This window comes from Pagrus pagrus (genome assembly GCF_965226575.1).
Source record: "Pagrus pagrus genome assembly, chromosome: 8".
Classification (NCBI taxonomy): domain Eukaryota; kingdom Metazoa; phylum Chordata; class Actinopteri; order Spariformes; family Sparidae; genus Pagrus; species Pagrus pagrus.
The window spans coordinates 24,414,404-24,438,846 of record NC_140192.1 but is presented as its reverse complement, the minus strand read 5'-3'; the positions used below and the strand labels follow the sequence as shown (position 1 = coordinate 24,438,846).

The 24,443-nt window shown below is 40.3% G+C and overlaps 1 protein-coding gene across 9 annotated transcripts in view; it reads left to right on the top strand.

Moving 5' to 3' along the window:
* trpm3 (transient receptor potential cation channel, subfamily M, member 3) overlaps positions 1-24,443 on the top strand; it is a 165,765-nt gene that overhangs the window by 27,968 nt on the left and 113,354 nt on the right. For 6 of the 9 annotated variants that reach the window (XM_084360391.1, XM_084360384.1, XM_084360390.1 and 3 more), the window contains exon 1: positions 3,999-4,110. The exons of 2 other annotated variants lie outside the window; for them this stretch is intronic. In XM_084360391.1, coding sequence (XP_084216517.1) covers positions 4,021-4,110 — 90 coding nt within the window. In that variant the 5' untranslated portion in view covers positions 3,999-4,020. Of the gene's footprint in view, positions 1-3,240; positions 4,111-24,443 lie in introns of those variants that run through there. One more of the 9 variants, XM_084360388.1, reaches the window with a different exon arrangement.

The following is a 24,443-nucleotide window of genomic DNA, read 5'->3' as shown; positions in this document are numbered from 1 at the left end:
AAGTGTGAAGCCAGAGGGTCAGGGGGGAAAAGGCACACTCTCATGCTGCTCCCTTCCTACCGCCCCTTCCTCCTTCACACACACACACACACACACACACACACACACACACACACACACACACACACACACACACAGACAGGTCATCTTCACTGTGACTGGCTGTGCAGTTGACAGACACATTTCCCAGAGGTCTTGGAGGTCCCCGGGGGAGTCGGTGGTCAGTGAGGTGGATATTCTGAATGTCAATCCGTGGCTGTCATGGCACCACATACTTACCGTGAGGTGGTGACTCATGACAGTAATTAGGATGTTAACAAAATACTCTATACTAGGGTTTGGAAATATGGCAAAAAATATGCCAAAAATATTTTTTCCATATTGTTTAATATAGATATTTATCACATGCTTGCTAGAGTATGATGATAATGATTCGAGCCAGAAGAAACCAGAGGGTTAATTAGTTAAACATAAGAATATACTGTAGTTTATTAACATAAAAATAGAACAACATAATGTAGAAATTGTACAATGATGGCTTGGTGTATAATTCATTTTGTGATAAAAGAATATATTGAATAGATAATATATACCTTCCTCAGCTTTGGAGGATGACCCGAGTTCAATTTCAGTGTTGCTTTCGTGGCCCTCAGTACCACTTATTATTTTCCTATTCTCCAGAAAAACTCCTTCACATCCACTTTTCCGGTGGCTCAAACAATGCTTTGTGGTATGAAATGGGCTTTCATGGGCCATAATCATTGTAATTTTGATCAGGATCCTGTGTCAAGATTGTTTTATCACCCAGCCCTACTCTATACTAACATGTATTTAATACATATGTATTAAAATACCAGTAAGGTGCAATTTAAGAGCAGTATATCATTCATATTTTGCTGTTTTGTGTTGCATTGCCGCAGCTATTTTTTTAAATGTAGATGAACTCTCAGTTAATAACGTAGTACTCTTTGTTCTTTATTTTGCTCCCAGGATAACTCTGACAGCCTGTCTTGCTTGACAGAGGTGAGGTTAACTGAGTCTGAGCTTAATTTTCCTCAAGGTTCCCTTTAATGAAAGCCCAAATATAAGACAAACTGTTCCCTCAGTATTCTGTGTCCATATTTTAAGCTTTCCTTTTATTTGCTCAGATGTAATGCCTCAGCCAAGGCGGAGTATGTGCTGCACAGGCATATTCAGGTATTTTGATGCTTAATGCAGCTACCTTCATAGTGACATTAATTTGAACCTTTCCTTTTACTATGACAATGTGCAGTAGATCTAACAGGAGGCATCATGTGCTGTCATCAACACCTCTGAACCTTGAGTGTTTTTTATCTCTACACCAGAGAATAATATCACACTGAATCACTCCTCAGCCCGTCCGAGCATGCCAAGTCTATCACAAAAAGAGTTGATAATTTGTGTTTTTCTTTCTTTTGTTATGACAGGCGTCCGAATTTTTGACTATTTTGAAGCAGTATTCTGCTGGAGACAAACAGTCTGAGACTAGAAATAGAAATAAAGACACACCAAATACAGAATAGTGACAAAGATGAAGCAAAAATAGCCAGCTCATTTTACCTTCTGTTGTATTCAGGTCTTTGAGAGCTGTGCTGCACTGATAAGATTTGTCATTGTTCATATACTCTGGGTCCCTACAGCTCTGTGGATGATTGTAGCCTGTGAACCAACAACACTGCAAAATGCAGTTCTCCTTCTGCCCTAAGACAGTGAGAGTAATGATTTAGCCTCTAAGCAAACCTGATAATCTCAGGCTTGTGTAGAAATAGAAAAATATGAGTCATCCTCATGTAACTTTAAATGAACTTAAAGTGGGATGACTGCAGGCATTTGTTTCTATGGTGCGGGAAGGAATTATAGCACAAAACTAAAAATTGGTTCTTTGGTTTATTTACGATTTTGATTTAAAATTGAAAAAGTATCAAATTCAGTTTCACTGATTCCACATCTGCGTTGAACTGCAAAATAATTTCTATCGATCAATAAATTATAAGTGACATTGAATACACAGTATAGCTCACGGTCATTTACAGCGATCCTGTCCACAGATTAATGTGGTTTTGATGTGGCTTATTTCCCTTTCGTTGACATTGTGGCAACGTTAACTACTGGAGAGATAAGAGAGAGTGTTGAGTGTTACTTACTGTCTCATTTTCTCCAGCACAGTTTCTACAACTACCTTGAGTCCTCCAATATTGTTATATTGTTATCGTGATATGAGACTATATATTGTCTTACATTTTGGATATTATTATATCGTAATGTGGCATAAGTGTTGTCTTTCCCTGGTTTTAAGGCTCCATTACAGTAAAGTGATGCATTTTTTTCTGAACTACCTGTTCTAATGCGTCATTATATCCACATTATTGTGTTGATACCAATCGTCATCCCTACATTGTCGCAATATAGATATTGAGGTATTTCATCCAATACATATTGCGATATTTGATTTTGTCGCATTTACCAGGTGCTTTTGAGGAGATTTCAAATCTCGAGATATATATTGTGTATCGTGATATAGCCTAAAAATACTGCAATGTTATTTTAAGCCCTGAAATATACTCACATTATTATACTGTTCATAAACACCTTTAAAGAGACATCAGATTGAGAGGTCTTTGTTAGTACTCATGCTACAAGTCATATATGAGTACACCTGTAATGTACTCATTTCAAGAAGCGTCTTTAGGGGACATCATAAGGAAATGATTTGTCTTGTCCGTCTATTTTCTATTGTCCTCATAGCTGTTATTGCAACATTCATGCAAAGACAGCAAACTGAGATGCATAAAATGACAGAGGAGGAGGTAGAGATGCTGAGAGACATTTAAAATGACTTTATCCGACAGTCACATCAACCGCCCTGTTTTTTAATGTTCTTCTTTAACAACTTTATACAATATTTTGTGTAACACGTGCAAATCAGTAAGTAGGTCGTACTCCTCTCCTCCGCTGCCACGGCACCAAGTTGTTTCACGTGCTTCCATCTTCAAGCTCTGTCTGAATTCACTCTGTAAGACTGAGCATTAACTAAATTTTCCTTTTGACCACCATACCTAGCCTCATCACACACCACTCCATCTCTTCCCATTCTCTCTATCTTGCTCCCTCTCTTTCTCTCCTGCTCTCTCTCTCTCTCTCTCTCTCTCTCTCGCTCCTTTTTTTTCCCATGCGCAGAAGCAATCTTTTTCTCTTGCATCCCATTCCAATAGTTTCAATTTCAGCTCGTCCGTCAATTGAATTGGATCTTATTTTATGTCTCCCCATTCACTCTCTCTCTCTCTCCATCTTTCTGCCTCCCTCTCTTACAGTCTCCCCCTCTCTCTCTTTCTCTCATCTTGGAGAGTGTGCATGCAGTCTCAAATCTAAGCCGCTGCCTGTCAGGCTGCTCCGTTTATGCGCTCTGCGCTACTCTGCTTCCCTCTCCTCTCTCCTATGCGCTATACTGCACTGCACTGCACTGCTCGTCTCTCCTCTCATCTCCATCTCTCCTCCTTCTCTTTCTCCCTTCTTTGTCTTTCTCTACCTGCATCCCTCTCTCACTACAGTCTCTTATCTCTGTTGTGCATTGCTGCGCTCTGCTCCATTGTTTGGGAAAATACTATACACTCTTGGTGTTTTTGCGCCAGAGCTGAGTGCACTCCAGCTACTGGTGGAAGAGGATTCAGATGTTCCCGGTGCTCCAGTTTTGGCTTGCCTTGAACTCTTTGGATCTGTGTGGGCCAGAGAGGAGAAGAAGGTAGGGGGGAAGAGGAGGGTGGGCAGAGAGCTGCCCAGGTGAGAGCTTCATCTGCTTGGGGAAGTAAAAGGCTTCAAGGTGGTGGCTGTAGTGGTGGCGATTGTTTCTCCGTCAAGGGTCATGCCCTGGGACTTGCGTGCTTTTCGGCAGTTGGAGTTGGAGACCCTCTCCCATTTTTGCCCCCCTAGTGGGGCAGCATTGATCCTGGTGCCGGGAAAAGCAACCGGGCACCAGCGGCACCACCGTGAAGAGTGGGCACCATGAACCAGCTGGATGCGCCGCGGCCACTCAACTGGACCATCAGAAAACTGTGCCATGCAGCCTTCCTGCCATCTGTACGCCTGCTAAAGGTAAAAGAACACAGGGAAAGGGAATGTGGGAATGAACTAAAAACTGGATGTCCAGGGAGATGTATAGTAAAAGACGGCAGGCAGCCCCTCTGCTATCTTGCTACTTTTGCAAAGGAAGACAAGTAGAAAGAGGTGTGAGGATACAAAATGAATGCTGGAGAAGCTGTTATGACACGTTATACTGTGTGTATTACCTAGTGGTTGTAAGGCAAGCATTAGGAAGAAATCTAGGGATGAATGTTGATGATGAATGAAAATTATTCTAAGTGTGTTAAATCTGCCAGCATAACACTCAGAGGGGAGCACAAAGCTTTGGAAGTATGGTGATGCGAAAAGAGGATAAAATGGAGACTGAGGAAAAGCAGGAGCCTGATGTTAGTGAGATGCACACAGGGAATGAGATGGAGAAATGGAAGAAACAGTGACAGCAAGTGTGTTAGAAAAAAAAGATTTATAAATGATTGAGAGCATAAAAAATGAAGAAGAGGAGAGGACAAGACACTGACAACTATTGATGTAAAGGAATCAGAGGGTGAGAGTAGATCACAGGGATCCAGTGTTGGAAATAGCAAGAAGGATGCACTAATGGTGAAGGTGAAGAGACCAAGCGAAAGAGATGAGAGAAGGGGAAAGGAAAGGTGGATGGTGAATGAAAGAGGATTTTGTAGGGATGGGTGAACAGAAATGTTGAATTGGAAGTGACGGTGAGGACTGAAGCGATTTAGAAAAGAGGTGGATGTGCAACATCAAATCCCAGTTGACAGGTGTTAAAATGAATTTCACAGCACACCTTAATGTAGAGCCTCACGCTGGACTTATATTTTATTAGAGCTGGCCAGGTTTGGTTTGCAGAGCACTCCTTTTCATACCATCACCTGAGCGGAGGTGTGTAATATAATGTGTGTAAATGAGTGTCTTTTCATCTGTGTATCTGAGCATGTGCGGGTTCATCCGAGTGCCTCTATTTGGCTTATTTACAGACATTTCTGCTCTAAAATCAAATCTTTATTCATTTATGTGCTTTTATAAGCCAGTTACAGGCTCTCTTGAAGGCGGGCTATTGTTGGAGGTCTTGAATGGCTGTTCTTCCCTCTCCTTTGATCTGGTTTTATCAAAGTGTCTCACACAACAGTGTCGCTGTGATGTTGAACCACACAACCAGGAGTGCTTCAGCTCACATGTCATGCATTTGCATTTGTATGGCCTGGTTAAATGACTATCATTGTAATCCTTGATTGCATGTGCATAGACACACACACGCAAACAAACAGATCCTGAGGACGTTCATAGTGTGGTTGTTAACATGCACTTTATTGTGAAACTTTACATGAGAAGGCAGTTTTTCAGAAAGTGTTGTCTCTATGCACGTGTGTGCAGCGTGGGAAGCTTTTTAAAGCATGAACATCTACCAGCCACTTAGAGAAAAATGTTCAAAATTCACCAGCCACTCAGTAGTAAATCATTATCATCATATTTTACCAGCATTTGGCTGGTAGTTGATGCTACTTTCCTACCCTGGTGTGTTCTCAGAGCATTCAGAGCACCCCACGATGCTGTAAGCTGTAATGCCATATATTCACTTTAGATAAAACATCCTTTCAAATTGCACCAGTGAACATTTCTAAATCCTAGGTGATTCTATTCCCTGAAATGAACATTTTTAAGTAAAGCCATAAAAGAAATCCACTCCAAACACTGCAAAAGGTTGAACTGAATTTACACAAATTACATTTAATTACATTTTTTCCTTCCCCAAGCTGGATCTGTGAGCATCAAGACTTGAAAAGATGATGTCATCAAGTGAGACTTTTTAGGGGATTAAGCGATTCCCTCTAAGTGTTATTTGAATTTAGGGTTCCCAGCTGTGAAACACAAAATGTTCCAAACCCATATTCCCTCTTCGTATCCAACGATGGTTTACAAAGCAGCTCCAGAATTAACAACATAATTTGCACAGTGTGGTCTCTGCTGTTTTACTCAGGAGATTCTTGCTCAAAAGAATTACCAATTAGTTGTATAATATTCTAAAAAAATAATGTGAATTTTAGAGCTGATATTTCATGTTGAGGTTAAAGTCTTATAGTTTTAGTGTCCATAAGAGTAGAAGCCACAAAGAATTATGATCCCTGACACTGTGTGTACTGTATGTGAATCCTTCTAGGGACACATCAGGCTGTCAGTGTAAGATTAACTTAATAGGCCTATCATTATTGTCGGAAATTTCTGCACGACAAGCACTTTCCTCCCATGTCCCTCTAACTTATTACCTGCCTGCTGCTGCCAACTGCATACTTCTGCTTGTGTGTGCATGTGAGTGTGACTACAATTTATATGGCTGTCAGAGATGTTTCCCGTCCACCTTAGGCAGGAAAATATGTCCGGCAGATTGTCTATGTGTGTTTGTGCGTAGGTGTGTGCTTGTGTCTGTGCAGATGCTTGTCTACGAGTAGGTGCATTTATGATGCAGTGCTACAGGCATGTTGCGGCAAATATGTACTCTGCAAGCACCTTTGTGCGAGTGTATGATTGAGTTGGATAAACAGTTACTGTAAGTACATTTTATAAGAACTGATACCTTTGTGTGTTATAGTAAATTGACATTGCAAATATGGATAACACACCAAGAACTGTTACTGCCTACATCAAATAAGAACCACCACCACATCGGTCTCCTCGAAGCTAGCCAGTAATGCAATCTAATCTCATTTTATACAACACACGTCACCAACCTAACCTGCTAATTTGCCCGCAGCCAGTGTTTCTTTTGATTTCATGCAGTTAATCAAAAACTCATTACCAGTTTTACCATCTTCTCAAGCATCCTCCCATTATCCTTAAGCTGACCACGTGACAGTAGAAGTGTGTGTTTGCACATGTGTGTGTGCAGAACACAGAGCTGAAGCATGCTTAGATATTGATCATACAAAGATATCATTTTCCCAGTGGCAAAACCCAGAAGCTCATAGCATTGATGTGGAATTGACTCTGTTTGACGTCTGATCCATGAGAGAGCCCCGGCTTACGATGTGCAAAATTGTGTGTGGGTGTATGTGCATGTCCTTGAGTGCAAACCTGATTAGGGTTGGGGGATGTCTACTGAATTGGCATACGACGATGTCCACAGTGAAACATCATTGTTGGTGGGGAGCATTCCTAAGTGTTTCTGAATTTGAGGTAGTGTGACGGCTCAGTTTGCCGTAAGGCCAGAGTTAGCTCCCCACTGTACTCACCGCTGGTTCCCACTGTACCTCTGACCCACATATCTTACCCAGCTGAGAAACCTATCTCCAATCACCACCAACATACATCCCTGTGCTGGGTTTATAAAGGTCCTCACACCAAACGTCTATAACTCAGAAGCTCAAAACAAGGTTAGCTGGCTAGCTATACTGAGGAAGCTAGGCTAAAAAAAACTCAAATAAAAAACAGCATGAATGAAAGAAATGTGTGAAAAAGAAACACTGCTGCCACCAGTGTAACTAAGTATCTTGGTGAGGGAGCAGGTTTAATAAGAAAACGATAAACATGACATGGAGATGTCATTTTTTTGCATTGAGCAGCAACAAACTTCCTTTCATTATCTCTCCTACATGTCATGAACACCAAAAACTTCTGCCTTACGGCAACTCTGAGGGATCACCCTACTTTTTTGTCCTCTCTTGTGAGGCGCCTTTTAAATTATGATGATACTGGGCTCAGAAGTGGCATCAGCTATCGGCTCAACCCTAAACCAGATGTAAAAATGTTTTTTCATTTGTGTGTTTCTGTCTGTGGTGTCCATGTGCCTGTGTGTATTTCAGTTCAGCTCAAAGATAAATATTATTGAGGTCTGTGTCAGTGTGAATGGACTTCAGCCTTTAAGATATCTCCAAAATACATGCTTTTGTCTGTAAGGGCGGTAGCGATACACTTACTTATTAATGATCCCAAACTGACAATGAATCAACTTTGTACTGTGTTCAGCAAGTAATTGAATTCATTACAGCTGCTTCCTATTGACCTTTAAAATGGCAAGCAATTGGTCAAGCGCCACTTCACAGAAGAGTAATGCCCGTATTGGGGGGAGGGGGGGGTTCTGGGTGGTGGTGGTGGTGTTCCTGAAGTAGGACACCTCTAAAAAAGGAGGAGAAAGCACACCTGGGGTTTCACTCTGGTCCATGTGCTCTCATCCCGTGTCTAGCCAGAAAACGGTCCAGAAACAGGAGAGTCATGTAGTTCACTGTCCCTTTGAAACCTTGTGCTCTTTTATCCAGACCTTTAAAAAAGTGCTCTTTGTTGGATATATTATAAAATGGATTTAATTAAAGGTTTCTCTCTGTCAGAGCTTGTTCCTTGTTCCTAAAACAATTATGCAACAGTGACAGCTCTGATTTTTACAAGTGTAAGCCTGGGATTTTGTGTAGACTTAGTGGGATAACAGAGGAAAATACTGGAATGTCAGAAAAAGGAAATCTGTTTCATTCACCTATCTCTGTCTTTTCCTCAGCCTTCTAAGGTGACAGCCTCTCTTATATTACACATTTTTAGTTTGTGATTTGTTTTCATCTTTTTTTTGATCATCATACTGCATTAAGTTCTCCAATAAAGATGCCTCTTCTGGCAGTTTCAAGAGAGTTTAATCCCATTTCTCCTCACCTTTTTAAGAAATCAGACAGTGTTAATACCTTTGCAATGCTAAGCAGTAATTGTGGAAAGAAAATGCTGCATACAGTGAATACAGTTATAACACTTTCTTTGATTCTCTTCATGAAGTCGTTTAGTTTCTGCTCTCCCTGTCTCTACCTTGCATTTTTCTTTCGTGCCCCGTGTGCCTGTCTTTCTTGCTGTCATCTTCTTTTTTTCTGCCTCTTTCTCTCTTTGTTACAAACTCTTTCCCCCTTCTCTTTTTGTCTTTGGCTTCCCATCATCATCATAAAGCATAGATACCACTCTGTCTTATGCAAAATACATGGGGGACGGGATGCTGCTGCTAAAAAAAGAAACATATCTCTCTAATGCTAAAAATAAATTTGTGTTACATAAAAAGACAGACTGTTGCAGTGCTTTAAATCTTCTAGTTTAGCTGCGAGGAGTGAATATGTGTGGGAGTATACAACAATCTCAATTATATTTATAAAATAATCTACACCTACATTATACAGCATAATCAAGGAGTAAAGTACAATCTGTCACCCATAGGTGGCACCACCTAGATTCCGTAGATCTCAGCACAAAAACTGTTGTGAACTAATCTTAAAAGCCTGGGCATTTGATACAGTTTGATACAGATGAAGGTTCCTTGTGGCCATACATCTGAGCTCTATTAGTATATATCACACATTTTAATACATAAGTAGCGTATGTATATTACATGAGAACAAAATGTTTCATAACAAAAGTGATCTGTATTTTCTCTTTGTATCTGCTCTATATATGAGAGTGGGGGTGGGGTCTTTTTAATGAAACAGATGTTGCACCATTGCAGCACCTCATCATATCTTTTTCCTGACTAAAGAGCGTAACACATTCACTGGGCTGATAACAAGTGACTGTTTGGTGATCAGTATGATATGATGCTGTGCATAAAACATCCTATTACTGATTTGAACTAATAATCAGATGTAATATGATTGTTGGAGCAGCTGAAGTGTGTGTTTTCTGTCTATGCATGAGATTCCAAATGTACAACAAATGCTTAATTCAAACATTCTGATAAATCGTCAAGATTGGGACAGCGGGGATTCTTCTAATTAGCGAGCTCTCAGAAACCACTGATTATCTGATTCAGTTTGCCATGACGCATGACAATGACACTCATGACATGCTTCTTCCAATAGAATCTTTTTGTGCATTTGTTGCTCCCGAGTCAATGTGTTGCCCTCAATATTGTTGTTCCAGAGAATGATAATAGCTACTATCCAATATTATTTGTAGTCTCTCTGCAGGAAACATAAAAACACAGTTACATAACATGTTGTTTACAACATTACAACAAACAAAAGAGCCACAAAACAGTTAAGCACGTGTTCAGCACATGTACAAACTAAGACAACTAGCATGTGCCGTGTGTGTTTTTTAAGTGCATTGGAGGTCAGTCTTGTGTCTCCCAAATTCCCCACACTCTATTTCTCTCTTACTTCCACACTTACTGACAGATCCCAACGTGTTGAAAGCAAATGCTACTTGAGTGTTGAATGAAACTAGAGGAAACAGCATGTTGTCACGCACATGCCTAAGGGAGGGTCCTTTCCCCTCTCTCTCACCCTCACTCTTCCTCTTTTTTTTTCTTTTCTTTTTTGGTGTGAATGTAAAAAGGCCTCAAAGTCACTCAAAGCTTGCTTGTTTCTGTCTCAATTAACCGGTAAATACCACATTTGTGAAATTTCAATTAAAACAGTATCTTGCTAATAAGCCAAAATGAGAACATAAGCTCCCAATTAACACCTAATTCCTTTATTCTGGCACACAAAGACTTTATATTTCCTATTTGGCATGCTTCCACACAACATCATAGGAAGTGAAACAAGCTGTTTACAAATGTTTCTTTTATGCTTTCTAAAATATCTGGATCTTTAAACAAGAAGCCGGCTTGAGGAGTAGTATGTGTCATCATACTGTTTATTCTCTTGAAATCTAAATGCATTTGTCTTGAATTAATGCATCAGCTACTACAGAAAGACTGTACCTACCAGTCAGCTGCTGAATAATTTATGAGATTCGTTGCTGAAAGGACCTGCAGAGTCAGAATAAATGTATAATTTGGCAAACCACTTCGAGTTTTCATTGTGGAATTTCTGACAAGCTAGTGCACAAACACCTTTGGCACACGCACTCACACACACACACACACACACACACACACACACACACACACACACACACACACACACACACACAAATGTAAATTCTATAACCATCCACCCACATCTCCCACCTTTTAGTCAGAGCAGCAGCATCCATGACACTAGCAGTAGAGTTATGAACTCTGAATGCTGACCTTTGACCTGTTAACTGTCATGGGGAATTATATACCGGTGATGTAGGGCTCTTTAATAATGTATAAGGACAGTAAGTCATGAGTCCTCCTGATATGCTTTATGTACACTATATACTGATGTAAAGAGTATGACACGGGTATTGGGAGAATTTATAGTGTGCATTTATCTTTACGTTGCAGGTTTTCTGCGTGTAGTTTGTAGCTGTTGGATTTTATGTGCAGCTTCATGTTACATTTGGTTCGCGTGCAGCCTTGCAGAACCTAACCTTCAAAAGTATTTCACCATCACCATTCCTTAGCATGTGGACATGGTGGATAAGAATGTCAGGGAGAAACTTAGTTGAATTCAGACCAACACAGCAATGTTTGTTGGTGAGAATTTGTTTGTACTTGTAGGAACTTGTACACGGTGAGGGAATCATTGAAGTACAAATAAGCTTACATGTATTCGCTTTCTTGCCAAGATTTATATGAGAAGATCGATACCACTCTCATTTCTGTCAGTTCATAATGAAGCTGGAGCCAGGGGGAAACAGCGAGTGTAGTACGTATATTGAAATGCAATGTTTTATCACGTTGGTGAAGCTCACATCTGCCAAAATATCCCGCAATATGCTCCATGAAATATTAAGTAAAAAATCTTTACACAAATCTAAAAGGTTAAACAATGTATGGATGCAGAAGCACCTTTATTTATTACTTTAATTACTTAAGTGGTACTGCTGGAGTGTATAGCTGCCTAGAATGAGGAATGAGGCTATTTCATATAGGAAGTGTGATGTATCTGAATTGATTGGTTTTGGTTGTATTTAGTGCATTATGGCATATTCATAGTCGGTGATTTGTTAATTTTTAACAGGGGGGATCCAATGGGAGCTCCACCTGCCTCCACACCACCAACCAACACACACACACCCATGTTCACCTCTGAAAGGACATTGTTGCAGAGTGTGTCTATTGGGGCTTTCTTGATCAAGCCTTCCCACACTGCTTTTAAATTATGAGTTTTACTGCACCATGTTGAGCCATGCCATGCCTGTAATGGACATTCTCTTGAGTGGGGCTGCACCCACTCTCCAAGTGAGCTGCAGTGACATCTTGCGACTGTGGCCAACCCGTGAAGAACGCTCTTTACCCCCCAAAACAAGCGTGTGTTGTGATACTGGTCTCATGTCTGTGCATCAAACCTGAAAAAAAGGAGTTTCAGAAAACTCCCTGTGGGTTCTGCTCCCATTCATTATATAGCTTCCCATTGAATCACAAATTGTGATTTGTCTCCAGCTTTGTACTTTCAGGAGTAGTGTTAAGTTACTGCTGGTTAAAAACCCAACAAATCCTGATTTTGCTGCTTCATAATATAACCTTTTAAATAACTACATAATGGGGAACTTTTATTGTGAAGAAATTATATGAAAGGAGAAATGAAAGGTGTTAGGGTTAGCACATTAGCGGAGCTTTGTTAGGGTAAATCTGCAATAATCTGCAGGGAGGAAGAGTAATTTATAGATGCTCCTTTAACCACAACTCAAGACAAGCGCATCGTGAGCTAAATACACCCCTTCAAGCATGTAGCCCTGTTAATGAAAATGTAACTGGGCTAACATGGCGTAACAAACTGAGTCAAGCCGAGCCAGCACATGTGTATGGAAAAGCCTAAGTTGATCCTCCCGCTCATCCGGAGAACCACACGTAACTTTTCACTTTGATCATGAAGGTGACACATAGGCTACTATATAGTAAAGAATAGGGTATTTATATCAAATAGTTTAGAGCACCATGGATGGCGCCATGAATTTATCAATACACAACACAATTACACTACTGATATTTCAGAGTGGGATGCATTTTACTAAGGGGGATGGAATCCCCCCTCAAATCGCCTATTGTGTATTCATATATTCATGAATCCTTGGAAGGTAAATTTTAGCTAATTCATAGGTCAACATTTAATCAATAAATCCACTAATCAATACATAATCACTCCCATATATCCAAAGTGACATTCAATAAATGCATTCAACCATGTAGATGCAACCCAAAAATTGCCGCCATAGCACACAGTAAGGATTTTGCCAACCAGCAGCTGAGCCCCTCTTGATGTGGCGCTGATTGCCAGCAGCAGTGTGTAGTGGATGGGCTATGGTCTATGTTTGACCAGCCGGGCTGCGGAGGTCGGACGTTACATGCAGGCACTACAACCAGGAGTGAGTTGCAGTGCTGTAGGCGTGAGATGACAAGAGCCTGGACCAGAACCAAGACTATAATTGTCACGGCTGTTAAGATAATGAAAAGGCAAGCTGAGGTGTGAGAGGAGGATGGGAAAAGTATTGAAATTGCATCCCGAGCTCAGGAGACTAAAATTAGAGGATGTAATAATCTCAGAGCAGAAGCCATATTGTCACTGAAGCGTGTGCAATCAATCAAACTGTTGTTCATGTTGAACTGAAGCCAGCCAATCAGCGCTACCATGACGTTGTGGTGAGATGCAGCCAGATCAGCTGAAGTTTCACAATCAGCACCATGGACAGTGGCCGCACAGCATCCCAGTCTCTAAGCTCTGATACTGAAGACATAGTGATTGTACAAGTCCCAGCTGCAGATGTCTTTTTCTGTCCAATAAATGACTTATCTTATAAGGGAAAGAAAAAATGCAAAGCATGTCACTTGACTAATCAATTTTAACTTTATTTTCCATAATTGTATTGTACCTTTAATGCTGAGATAGCTTCAATAAGAAAACTGTAAACTATTTCCACTGTGTTTTATTAATTTACAATAGTGAATATTTTCCATCATGGCACTACCCACGATGTCTTACATGTGCTGTAAAGACTGGGCCAGTGGTGTCTGACAATAATCTTTTTTTTTAAAAACACAGTAGCTGTGGCTATGATACATTGGCGTTACAATTAACTAAGATAGCGTGTCTTGCCCAGAAGTGACGCTGATTGCTGTAACAGATCACGTGTGTGCTTCAGCGTGTATGACACGAGTTTACATATGCTTCCTTCATAGATTTCTCTTTTTACTTCAGACAAACTCATAGGAATGGATGCGTAGGCATGCCCATCTGTGGATGTTTGAGCATGTGGTAGCCTGTAAATAATTGATATGGCCTTGGTAATTGTGGTGTGTCTTTGTGTGTGTATGAAAGGCTGAGTCATGATAAAACATCTCCAGTTTCTAAACACTTTGCAGACTTGTGGTGGACAGTGCAGTTCAGTATATTACCCCGCACTGTTCCTTGATCCAGATTAACACCCAAAAACTTAAAAGAATCAACTTATGCTTTACACCCAACTTGCCTGGTTGCTCAAATTGAGGTGTCATTCATCACACAAAGAAGACAGATGAAAAAGAATGAATATTATTGTTTCAGATTTTGCATATTGCTGGTTTAATATTTTCTCCTCAGTACTGAAGGAGATCAGATGTTTGGATCTGCACCTAGTGGTATCTGTTGCATAAACAATTACAGTATTCTGGCCTTTATCACTTTAAAGCATCAAATAAAAACGTGTTAAAGTGTTTTTTATTCGTTTTTATTCCTTCATTTTAAGGATGCCCACGCATACGATTATTTCTGCCTCACAGATTTGTAGAGTATGCATTAATCATTGTGAAGATTTGTATTGGATTTTAACAGTAGCATGAAAAAAACTTTACGTACAAGTTTCCTTTGCATAAAAAAAATAAGCTTTGTGGTTGGTTGCCAATGAACTATTCGCAATGAAAAGATAGCATATCTGTCACCTTATCTGTTGTGTTGGAGGGCTGATTTTGCAGTGTGACAGCCAAACGAAAAGGAGTGAATAAAAGATTTTTTTTAAATATGAATAGTGTTGAAAGAGAATAGGATTCTTTATGACAGGGAGAGTCTTTTAACAAAATGCTTTGATCTGAGAGAGCAATGGAACAGAGTGCTCTCTCTCTGCCTGTCCTGCCTTTATGTAATGTCTCATTTCATCACTCCCTCGATCTGTGTTTTTCTATCTATGCCCCTCAATGTGTCTCTCCCTGCTTCAGCATCCATGACTATCAATGTCACTCTGATAAGTACCCGCTTCAGCTCTGTCTCGTTCTCTCTAGTGATCAAGAAAACTATGCCATCAAAATCTTCAGAACATTTATACGAAAAAGCTTTTTTTTATTTTCTCAATCACATTGACATAGCTGAGAGGAGCCCAGCAAGGTCCTTTGCCCTTTCATAATGAAACTTTTTGGGTGAAAGCAGCCCATGATTTGACTGGCGGTAAATGCAAATTCTCTGGTCTTTGCCAATTTTATAGTGTTAAATACAAATACCTTATTGCTTTTGAGCTATTTTGAGCCCAAATTCTATGCGGTCAGGCAATCATGTTTTTTTGTTGTTGATCTTGACAATTGGCGTCATTATATGGAAAAAATGTAGGAAATAGGGGTTGGTGAGTGTGTCTAATGTCCACCTCTATCAGTTTCCCTGTCATTAGGACTCCTGCTGTTTTGGTGTTCTGTCAAATATGACGTTACTGTAAACGAAATACATTACTGTGTTGAAGCAGATTCCTGTCTCTATTTGATAGCTGTGTGTGCTGCTCACACAACCTTTTACTATGAGCTGAGAGTAGGAAACAGGTCAGTTTTAGTCTCACTTCTACGTTTTTACACACCCTCTTCTTATTCACCTTGATCTACAATTGGCACATTTACTCAATAAAGTCATTAACTAACCAGTGATGAAGTGTTTGCCAAAGATTGACACGTATTGACTTGCTGGGTCCCACAGGTTACCTTTTCCATCCTCTGCAGAGATGGCCTGAAGCCACAGATCTCTTCTATTACTGTTTAAGGAAGTAAGGAAAATAAATGAACTGTGGTGTTTTTTTTTTTTATTGTTTAATGTGTAAACTGCCAACACAGTGGCTTTAAGGCACAAAGCTAATAGCTTTCTCAATTTGGTGCCAGCACTTTCACAGTGTTTGTATTCACCCAAAATGTGGCTTGGTTGTTCTGGTAACAGAAAACTCATAGTTTCTCTATGAGAGCATCGATATTTAAAGATACTGTATGTATTGAGAGCCACGGTGCAATTAGCTTAGCATAAAGTCTAGAAGTCTCCACTGTTTGCCTGGCAGTCTAACTTAATGATAAGACTCTGAATTCTCTCTGCCAGCTGCTGGTCGCCAACAAATAGTTCTAGCACATAACATAAACCTCTATAAAACTTGTCGTTTTTAAATTTCTGTACGCGTGAAACAACTTAACACGACAACAAACTTAATGCTTAGTCAAACTGTTCTTTTAACATTGTTCTGGTAGAATATATTCAAATAAAAGAACGACGACAACATGGTCAGCACACAACATTCCTATAAGTTGAAATTTTTCTATTCTAATTTTGATTCTGTCACTTAAAACGCTCTGACGCTGTGCTGTTGTGGAAGTGGGACAGGTCATACACACAAACACATTATATCAATACCATAATCATCTCAGCTATCTCCATGAACAGTTGTTTATTTAAGGCCTTGAAGACTTTTTTATTGACAATCAATATGTGGTCTGCAAAAAGAGTTTGGAAGCCTTTCAACCATTTACTAATGCACTGAGGAATGGGCGCATTCTTCACTCTTCCCTGTTGTTTTTCACTTTCTCTGCTCAGGAGGAATTCACACCTGGTTTTTGATGTTTCCTCTTTATAAAAATGTTGTTCAGGTGTTTCTCCATCACTTCCCACTGACTCTTTACAGTAACTCATCTCTCTCCCCCCCTCTGTTGTTAGCTCTTTGCCAGCTTCTGTCTCTCACTCTTTATCTTTTTCCCTACCGACACTGTTCTCTGCAGCTCACACAGTGTATTGTTTCACTTCAGTGATCTCACTCAGGTCATTAGCTGAGAGCGGTGGCATCTTAAATCATGCTGGGGCAGCTTTATATCCCCCGAATGCCTCCTCCAAAATGTTTCCCTGTGCGTGCGCTCGTGGATCAACACACATACACATTAGCACCTCAAAACAGAATACACACATGCTGCCAAATCATGCATGCACATACAACAATCTCATTTGCACACAACAGCTAATTCCTAGAACACCCCCCCACGCATGCACAAGCGCAAACGTGCAGGCCCCTAAAACAGGCAAACCAGAAAGACAATGTTGTTTTTTATTGCACTTGTATGACCGCCCGGCTTCGTCTTTGGCAAAGAGTAATGATAATTTTAATAGAAGTGTATTCCCTGTCCAGCATAATGGGGGGACCGGATAAAGAGTCTACCCAGTGGAAGCCTTTTTAAATGGTACACACATGCCTTGATGTGCACACGCATACATGCATGTGAGGAGCATGAAGGGTCTTTGAAGATCAGCTGTAACACTGAGCCTTAATTTTTAAATCTAGTGAAAAATAGGCTGGATTCCTGTGTGCCACCATGGGCCTCACAGGAATTAAGACCACATGTATGCAAATGTCCTCTCCATTCCAGTTTCCCTCTCCTCTTTTCCTTCCCTTCATCTCAGCCTTTATCACAGTGCTTCTGTCTCTTTTACTCTCTACATCTCCTCCCAACCCCTTCCCATTTATCACTCTAACTTTTGTCCCCTTGAAATGAAATGAGCAGCTCTAAATCACATTGCACAGCTATAGGACAGCACCCAGGGGAGCTCTACCAGCCGCAGTCAGTCTGTGTGCGTGTGCATGTACATGTGTATGCATAAGTTGGCCTATGTTTGAGTACAAATGCGCCAACAATGCATGGCTAGCTTTAACTTACTGAAATATACAGGATGGAGGATGGAACAGGATGGAGAATAAGAGTGAGTGTGGAGGTGTAAAAGAATGTGAGAATACAACAGTTTTATCATGAAGCTAAATGAGATTGTGTGTTTGCGTGTGTGAGTGTAATATTGGGGTAACGTTGAGTATGTGAGAAACATTAGTGGGAGACGTGTGAGTGTGTGTGCATATGTGCCTGCCTGTGTGTGTCTGTAAATTGGATATTGGGACATGGAAAATGAAAGTGAACAGCATGGCCACACAGGGCTATTTTTGTCCCTCCATCCATCTCTCAGTCCTTCTCACGCTCTCTCAGCTCTGGATTCCTTTCTCCCCCTCCTTCTCCCTAACTTTCCTCCTCCCTTTCCCCCCCCCCTCTCCCTGTCATCTTTCCCCTTCTCCTCCTGTCCAATATATCTGATATATCTGTGGCCATATCAGCCCAGTCACACCAGTCAAACACTCTCAATATCCCATCCTTTATAGACTAGCCGCACTTCCATCTTAGGCTGCGGTTACAGCCCCCTGCCCTGAAGGAATGGCTGTCATTTTACATCTAAGAGGCTATTATAGCAGTGCTCCACTTTGGCTTCCAAAGTGCAGTTTTTACAACAGTCAGTCTAAAATTATCTCTTCAATCCTCTCATAAATCATTTCCACACACAGCCTGTTAAATGTTAAGCCTGTGAAATCCTGCATCCAAAAGTGAGGTTTTCAGTCTTTACCATTTTTATTGCATAATATTTAGGTATGTATTTTTATTTATTTTTTTACATGTTTGCAGTGAACTGAAGGAGCCCTGTTGTTGTGCCCCTTAGGAGAATTCTTGGAAAATTCTGCAATAGTTATGCAGGATTTACCTCCATTCCTTTTCATCTTTTCCTTACCCGCCTCTACAGTAGACAGCTCAGCAATGCTACATTAATCTGTATCTATAAAAATTCAATTTCTGCCTCAGCTACAGTATGACATGATTTCCATACAAGGAGAAATGAGGGTCACTCTGGCTCACTCTGACTGAAGCACAGTAATGATACATATGTTATATAGTAGTATATGTTTAAATATAGTCAAAAGGTCATTTCTAGTATGACTGAAGTTTGTCAACTAAAGAACAAATGAATGTCTCACAGAACTGCTTGTTGGCATTTCAGCATGAGTTGTAGTGAATGGTTGTTCCCATGTACAAGCAAAAATGTTAAACAAAGGATGAATTATAATTTGTACAAACATTTGTGCAAAATCTAAACATCATTTTATATACTTGTGTAATACTACGAACAGCTGTATTGTTATAGCTTTGGTAGTCCTCAAAATTCACACACTGCTTCTGTCTGCGCAGGACATACATACTGTACAGTATGGATGTTCTAACACTGCCTGTTCTACACCGCCTTCCTCTCGAGTGCAACAACAGTGGCAGAACATCAAGAGGATTATACACTCTTTGAGGACAACTAGAGACTTAGACAGCACTGCTCTCTCTGCTTGCCTTTCAGCCTGATCCCAAAAGGAGGAAAGTAGGATGCATCACTTTCCCAGAAAGAAAGTAAAAGCGAGAGGGGGGGAAGGGGAGAAAAGGAAAAAAGAAGAGAATAGTGAAGTTAGGCGAAATGAATGAATGAGCAGACCGTCAGAGGCTCAGAAAATAGAATGCTGGAAGTCAGTGTAATGATGAATGTGTGCCCGGTGCTCCGTGGGATTGTTGGCAGGTGCTGTGCTGCTGAGAACAAGCTCAAGTCCTGCCAGTAACCTTATGTAATGAAGCTTTATCCCTGTCACTCCATGAGGGTTAGAGGTACAGCGGCACATTGCCTCCGTTCTGTGTAAGTGCCACAAAGAAATATTGAGCTCGAGATCCTTATAGAGAACATGAATGGTTCTTGCCAGCTCAGCTTCTCGTTTTTGGCTCCTAATAGATTACATCTTGTGCTGTGACTCAATCGATTGTTTTAAAATTGGTTTACTTTAGAAAAGGTTGTTCAAGTGTGACATTGGTTTTATGCTTTTGACTTTAAAGGTTGTTTTAATTTCATCTGCAATTACTGTAGATTGTTTCTGCTGAATCATTAACATGCTAATCAGTGCAAAGTACTGACCACTTTGACTTGTAACAGATTGGGAATGGAACTAGACGTTTCATATACTTTTGCAGGTAATTGGGTGTCCTAGGCTATTACTCATCAGTGTTTGAAGTGACAATAAGGGCAAAGATTGTTTCTTAGTGCTCTTTCACCACCAGGAGGCCCCTAGACCACGAAGCTAGAACAGTAAGAGACAAATATTTGACATCTTTGGTCGTTTTTTGTATGTGAAAATTACAAATTGTATTAAACATGCATTAAATACATTTTTTAAATATCAATACTTGATCTGAGCCAACTACACTACATCATGTGTATGATAGATGATTATAATTAGGTGTACGATACATACTCAAACTTATGTGTACAACAGACTTACTGTGTATGGTAGAAACATACTTACGTTTACAATAGATGCTTACACCTACATGCATGTAAGATACTTAAGCCTAAGTGTAAGATAGATATGTGAGACTCCTGAACTCATCCTCAACACTCCATTGTCTAAAACAGATGTAGCAGGACTCAAGGACTCTATCATTATTTTGTTTTTTAAACCTTTGTTTAAAAAAATGATAATTAAAGCAACACTAGGTAGTTTGGACTCATTACTACCCCCAGCTGGTTGAGAAGAGCAATTATCTGTTACCAGTGTCGTAAATACTGTCGCTGTATGAGCATCCCTGGGGAAAATGAATACACGTGAATGTGTTTAGTAACGTCTGAAAATATAACTATGTTTTCGGGAGTTACTAAATACAATCGCAAGTTGACGTTGTGTTTGGTGTAATAACTACAACCAACTCGGTACGACAACAGTCAGTAGCATGCTAACGTTACCTCCCGACCACACTGTTCAACAATTATGTTGGTCATCTGCATGAACTAAGGAATCTGCAACGTTTCAAGACAAGACGTTCATAGTGTTTTATTAAGTTAGTCATCGTTTACAGTCACTACATGAAAACGTGTAAGCTATCGAAACGGACAGCATTAGATTATCTCCCGGCTTTATTACGGTTATAAACTGTGGACAAATAGAGCCCCAATGAACACCACATAACAACAAATCAACTCAAAGTAAAAGTCGGTAAGATAATAAATATGTATATATGTAATGACTGACAAATCCAGTAGTATCAAGGCTAGGTCACCATCAGTCTCGAAACCCATTTCTTCTTTCAGCTAGCACCACCGAGTGTAAGCTGGTCCAATATTTATCCGTGTCCGGGCTCGTGTTCTATCACTTTCTGTTTTTCTTTTCTTCGCCTCATCAGACACTACCTTCTTGGCCTTTTTAGCTGGCTCGGCCATGGCGTTGGTTTACGAAAAATCCAAGTAGCTGCTGGCTAAATCCACTGACGAATAAACGTGTGACGTATGCCGTAAAGCAGGTCGCACTAGACGCCTTTATGTCAGATAGGTTTCTACCCGCTCTGGGAAGTTACACAGAGCGGTTTCTGCCGGCGCGACCCTCCTCAGGCTGCAGAGACGTCACCATTCATCCTATTAACCATTTTTCTACCACTTAACTGAGTTTAGAAACATTATTTTAAGGTCGAAAAACTACCTAGTGTTGCTTTAAGTTACCTTGTAACTTATATTTATGGTACAATTTATTTATACTTTCACCTATGATAAATACTTAAACGTACAAGTACGATAGATACCTGTGCTTAGGTGTACGTTAGATATTAATGCTTACGTGTAAAATAGCTACTTATGCTTATATGTACGATAGATACTTATTCTTGCGTGTACAATAGATACTTATACGTACGATAGATACTTATACTTGCGTGTACGATAGATACTTATACTTGCGTGTACGATAGATACTGTACATGCATGATAATACAGTATACTTAACTGGAAAGTCAGTGAGATGCTGTATTTGTGCTTAGTGCAAAACAACAAGCTGTTGACAAAAACAGTGAGATGCACTTTCTAGCTTCACACTTCACACTCAGGATTTCTGCTTGCTCTCTCTCTTGCTGCATTTGTTGCTCCATCCTCCATGTTTCTTTTGAGGGATCACCACCATTCTTACGCAAATTTGGACAGTCCTGTTTCAGGTCAAGGTCACAGGGTCAGGAGGACAGGCAAACTTTGCATGGTTCAGTGGAAATGGGTTCAAAACAGAAACCACAACCCTTGTTTTTACTTGTAGATCAGGAGTCAGGAGAGTTCACGTGTAGTTCAGCAGTGTGTGAGACATTCTGAGGCATGTGAAAAGCCAGTAATGCACTGTGTTGATCCATCTCCTGCTGTCCCTTATGGCATTTCACGTATGCTTTTATCTCTTGCTACTCACTGCCCCATGAGAGTGTATATCTATATTGTATGTTTTTAGAATATGTTTTGAACACATGACCTTGGCTGTTTTCATGACATACTCAGGGTTACAGGCTCTCAGGAACCAGCTTTCTTGTCCTGGAATGCATGTGTACTACGTATTTGTCTGTATGTATGTGTGAGTGCGCGTCTGGCAAAGAGGGTCAGGTGCTTCACAGTAGCTGCTGCCAAGGGAGGTAGACAAAGAAAGCCTAGACCAAAGAGAGGCTTGAAATGAGAGTAGCTATTTGGGGAAACCTCACACAGTCCCCAGCTCTGCACCACAGGGGAAGAGCAAGACTCACATGAGTCATTTCATGGGCAGACACCAGCTCATGAGTACGCATAAGGCTGCGAAGTACACATCCACTGGGACATGTGCATACATTAATGTATGTGTGTGTGTGTGGTAGCGTATATGAAGTAAAATAGTGTGCATTAACACACTTGCTTAAACATGCATGGACAGACACACACTATCTCTCTTTCGCTCCCATATTTGCATGTTTGTATGGAGGCATTTTCCCCACTGGAATTGAATAGATTGATAGGACGGGGCAGGTGAGCGAATCGGGAATAGGGGAAAGAAAAGCAATTAAAGTGGCAGTCAAATGGTAGCGGTGCAGCAGAGCATCGGATGGAGTCAGTCCCTGGCTTAATTACGCTTAGCCCCCTCACCACGAGTGTGTCATCATGACACACCAGAGGAGCCAGGAACATGTGGCCAGGCTTCATGTTAATGTGCGATCTGGCTCCACTGTCACCCGTCTGATATTGTAGAGGGAGGGAAACTGTCAGGATTAAAAATGTTTGGTGTGTTTGTTAAGTCGTTGATTTAGAGAGAGAGAAGATTAAAACCACACACTGTGAGGTGCTGACTGGCAGACATTGTGAAGACAATTTCAGCAGATGATAATTGTTCCTAATCTGGTGCATGCTCTTTCTAAATCCATTATTTTTTCATAATTCAGCTCACCTTCTTTGCGCTCTTTCGTTCATCCGAAAGTATGCAATCATCAGCGCAGTGATTCTGTGTTGAACAATTCTGCATTGATGTGCAAATTCAGTGTGTTCCCCAGGCACGGACTGTAAATAACTGACAACTCAAGTCCATCTGATCAATTACCTTTAGAGTACACACCTTCACATATTATGAGAGAAGTGAAAAGGAAACAGAACTCAACATGCAGAATCACATATGCTTGTTGAAGAAAATATGATGACTCACTCATGAGTGTAATAGCGACATTAGGCATACGAATTTAAGAATTTTTTGATTGATGAGTTGATGAGTTGCTATTTGGGATGTGTGTATATTTTAAAACCACTTGCCTCCACCTCAGAACATTTCAAGAATGATGATGGAGATCTGTTTGTATTAGTGCCATCCCCACATATATGAATGTGAATGTTAAGTTTGCAGCTGAGAGGCTGTGAGAAGAGAAGAGAGCAGAGAGTTGTCCCTTGTGTTTGACAAATAATAATAAAATAACTGATGACAGGACACATTAAGAATTGCACAGCTGTTGACATTCTGATTAGGCAGGCTACTTCGGATAGCACTGGTTGCAGCAATTTGAACATTAATGCATTACAAAGTCCACAAAAGTGGTGCATTTTCCATACACACAGACATTTGTGGGCTTAATGAATGAACAAATTCATGAATTATATAAAGTAGAGCCATCTCTGAGATGCATTGAAAACGCACCAAAACATGCAATGTTGTCAAAGTAATAGACCTACATGCTGTGAGCAAAATGTTGGCTGTGCCTCAGCCTCACACTCTAATTGTACTGTTTTAAATGTCCTAGAATGCTTTTGTATTTTTTTATAATAACGCAAACTAATGTCAGCTGCCCCAAAATCATGTTTAAATGAGGTGATGTGATCAAATTTCCTGCAGGAATATATCAGATGATCAATTATATATTCTGCTCCACATTTGGAAAACTCTGGCAATGATGACAAATTATAGTAATACCTTTTTTTATTTTTTTTAAAGCCAACTTAATGGTTTAAAGGATTAATGATTATTCTAATATAAATGGTATATTAGGAAAAATATGCAGCTCAAAGTACAGCTCAAAAATTGTCATTTTTTAGCACACCGAATGTACATGAAGTCAAATTATCACTTTCCCATAGATTTCAAGCCTTCTTTCATACTCTCTGTTCCCAATCAAC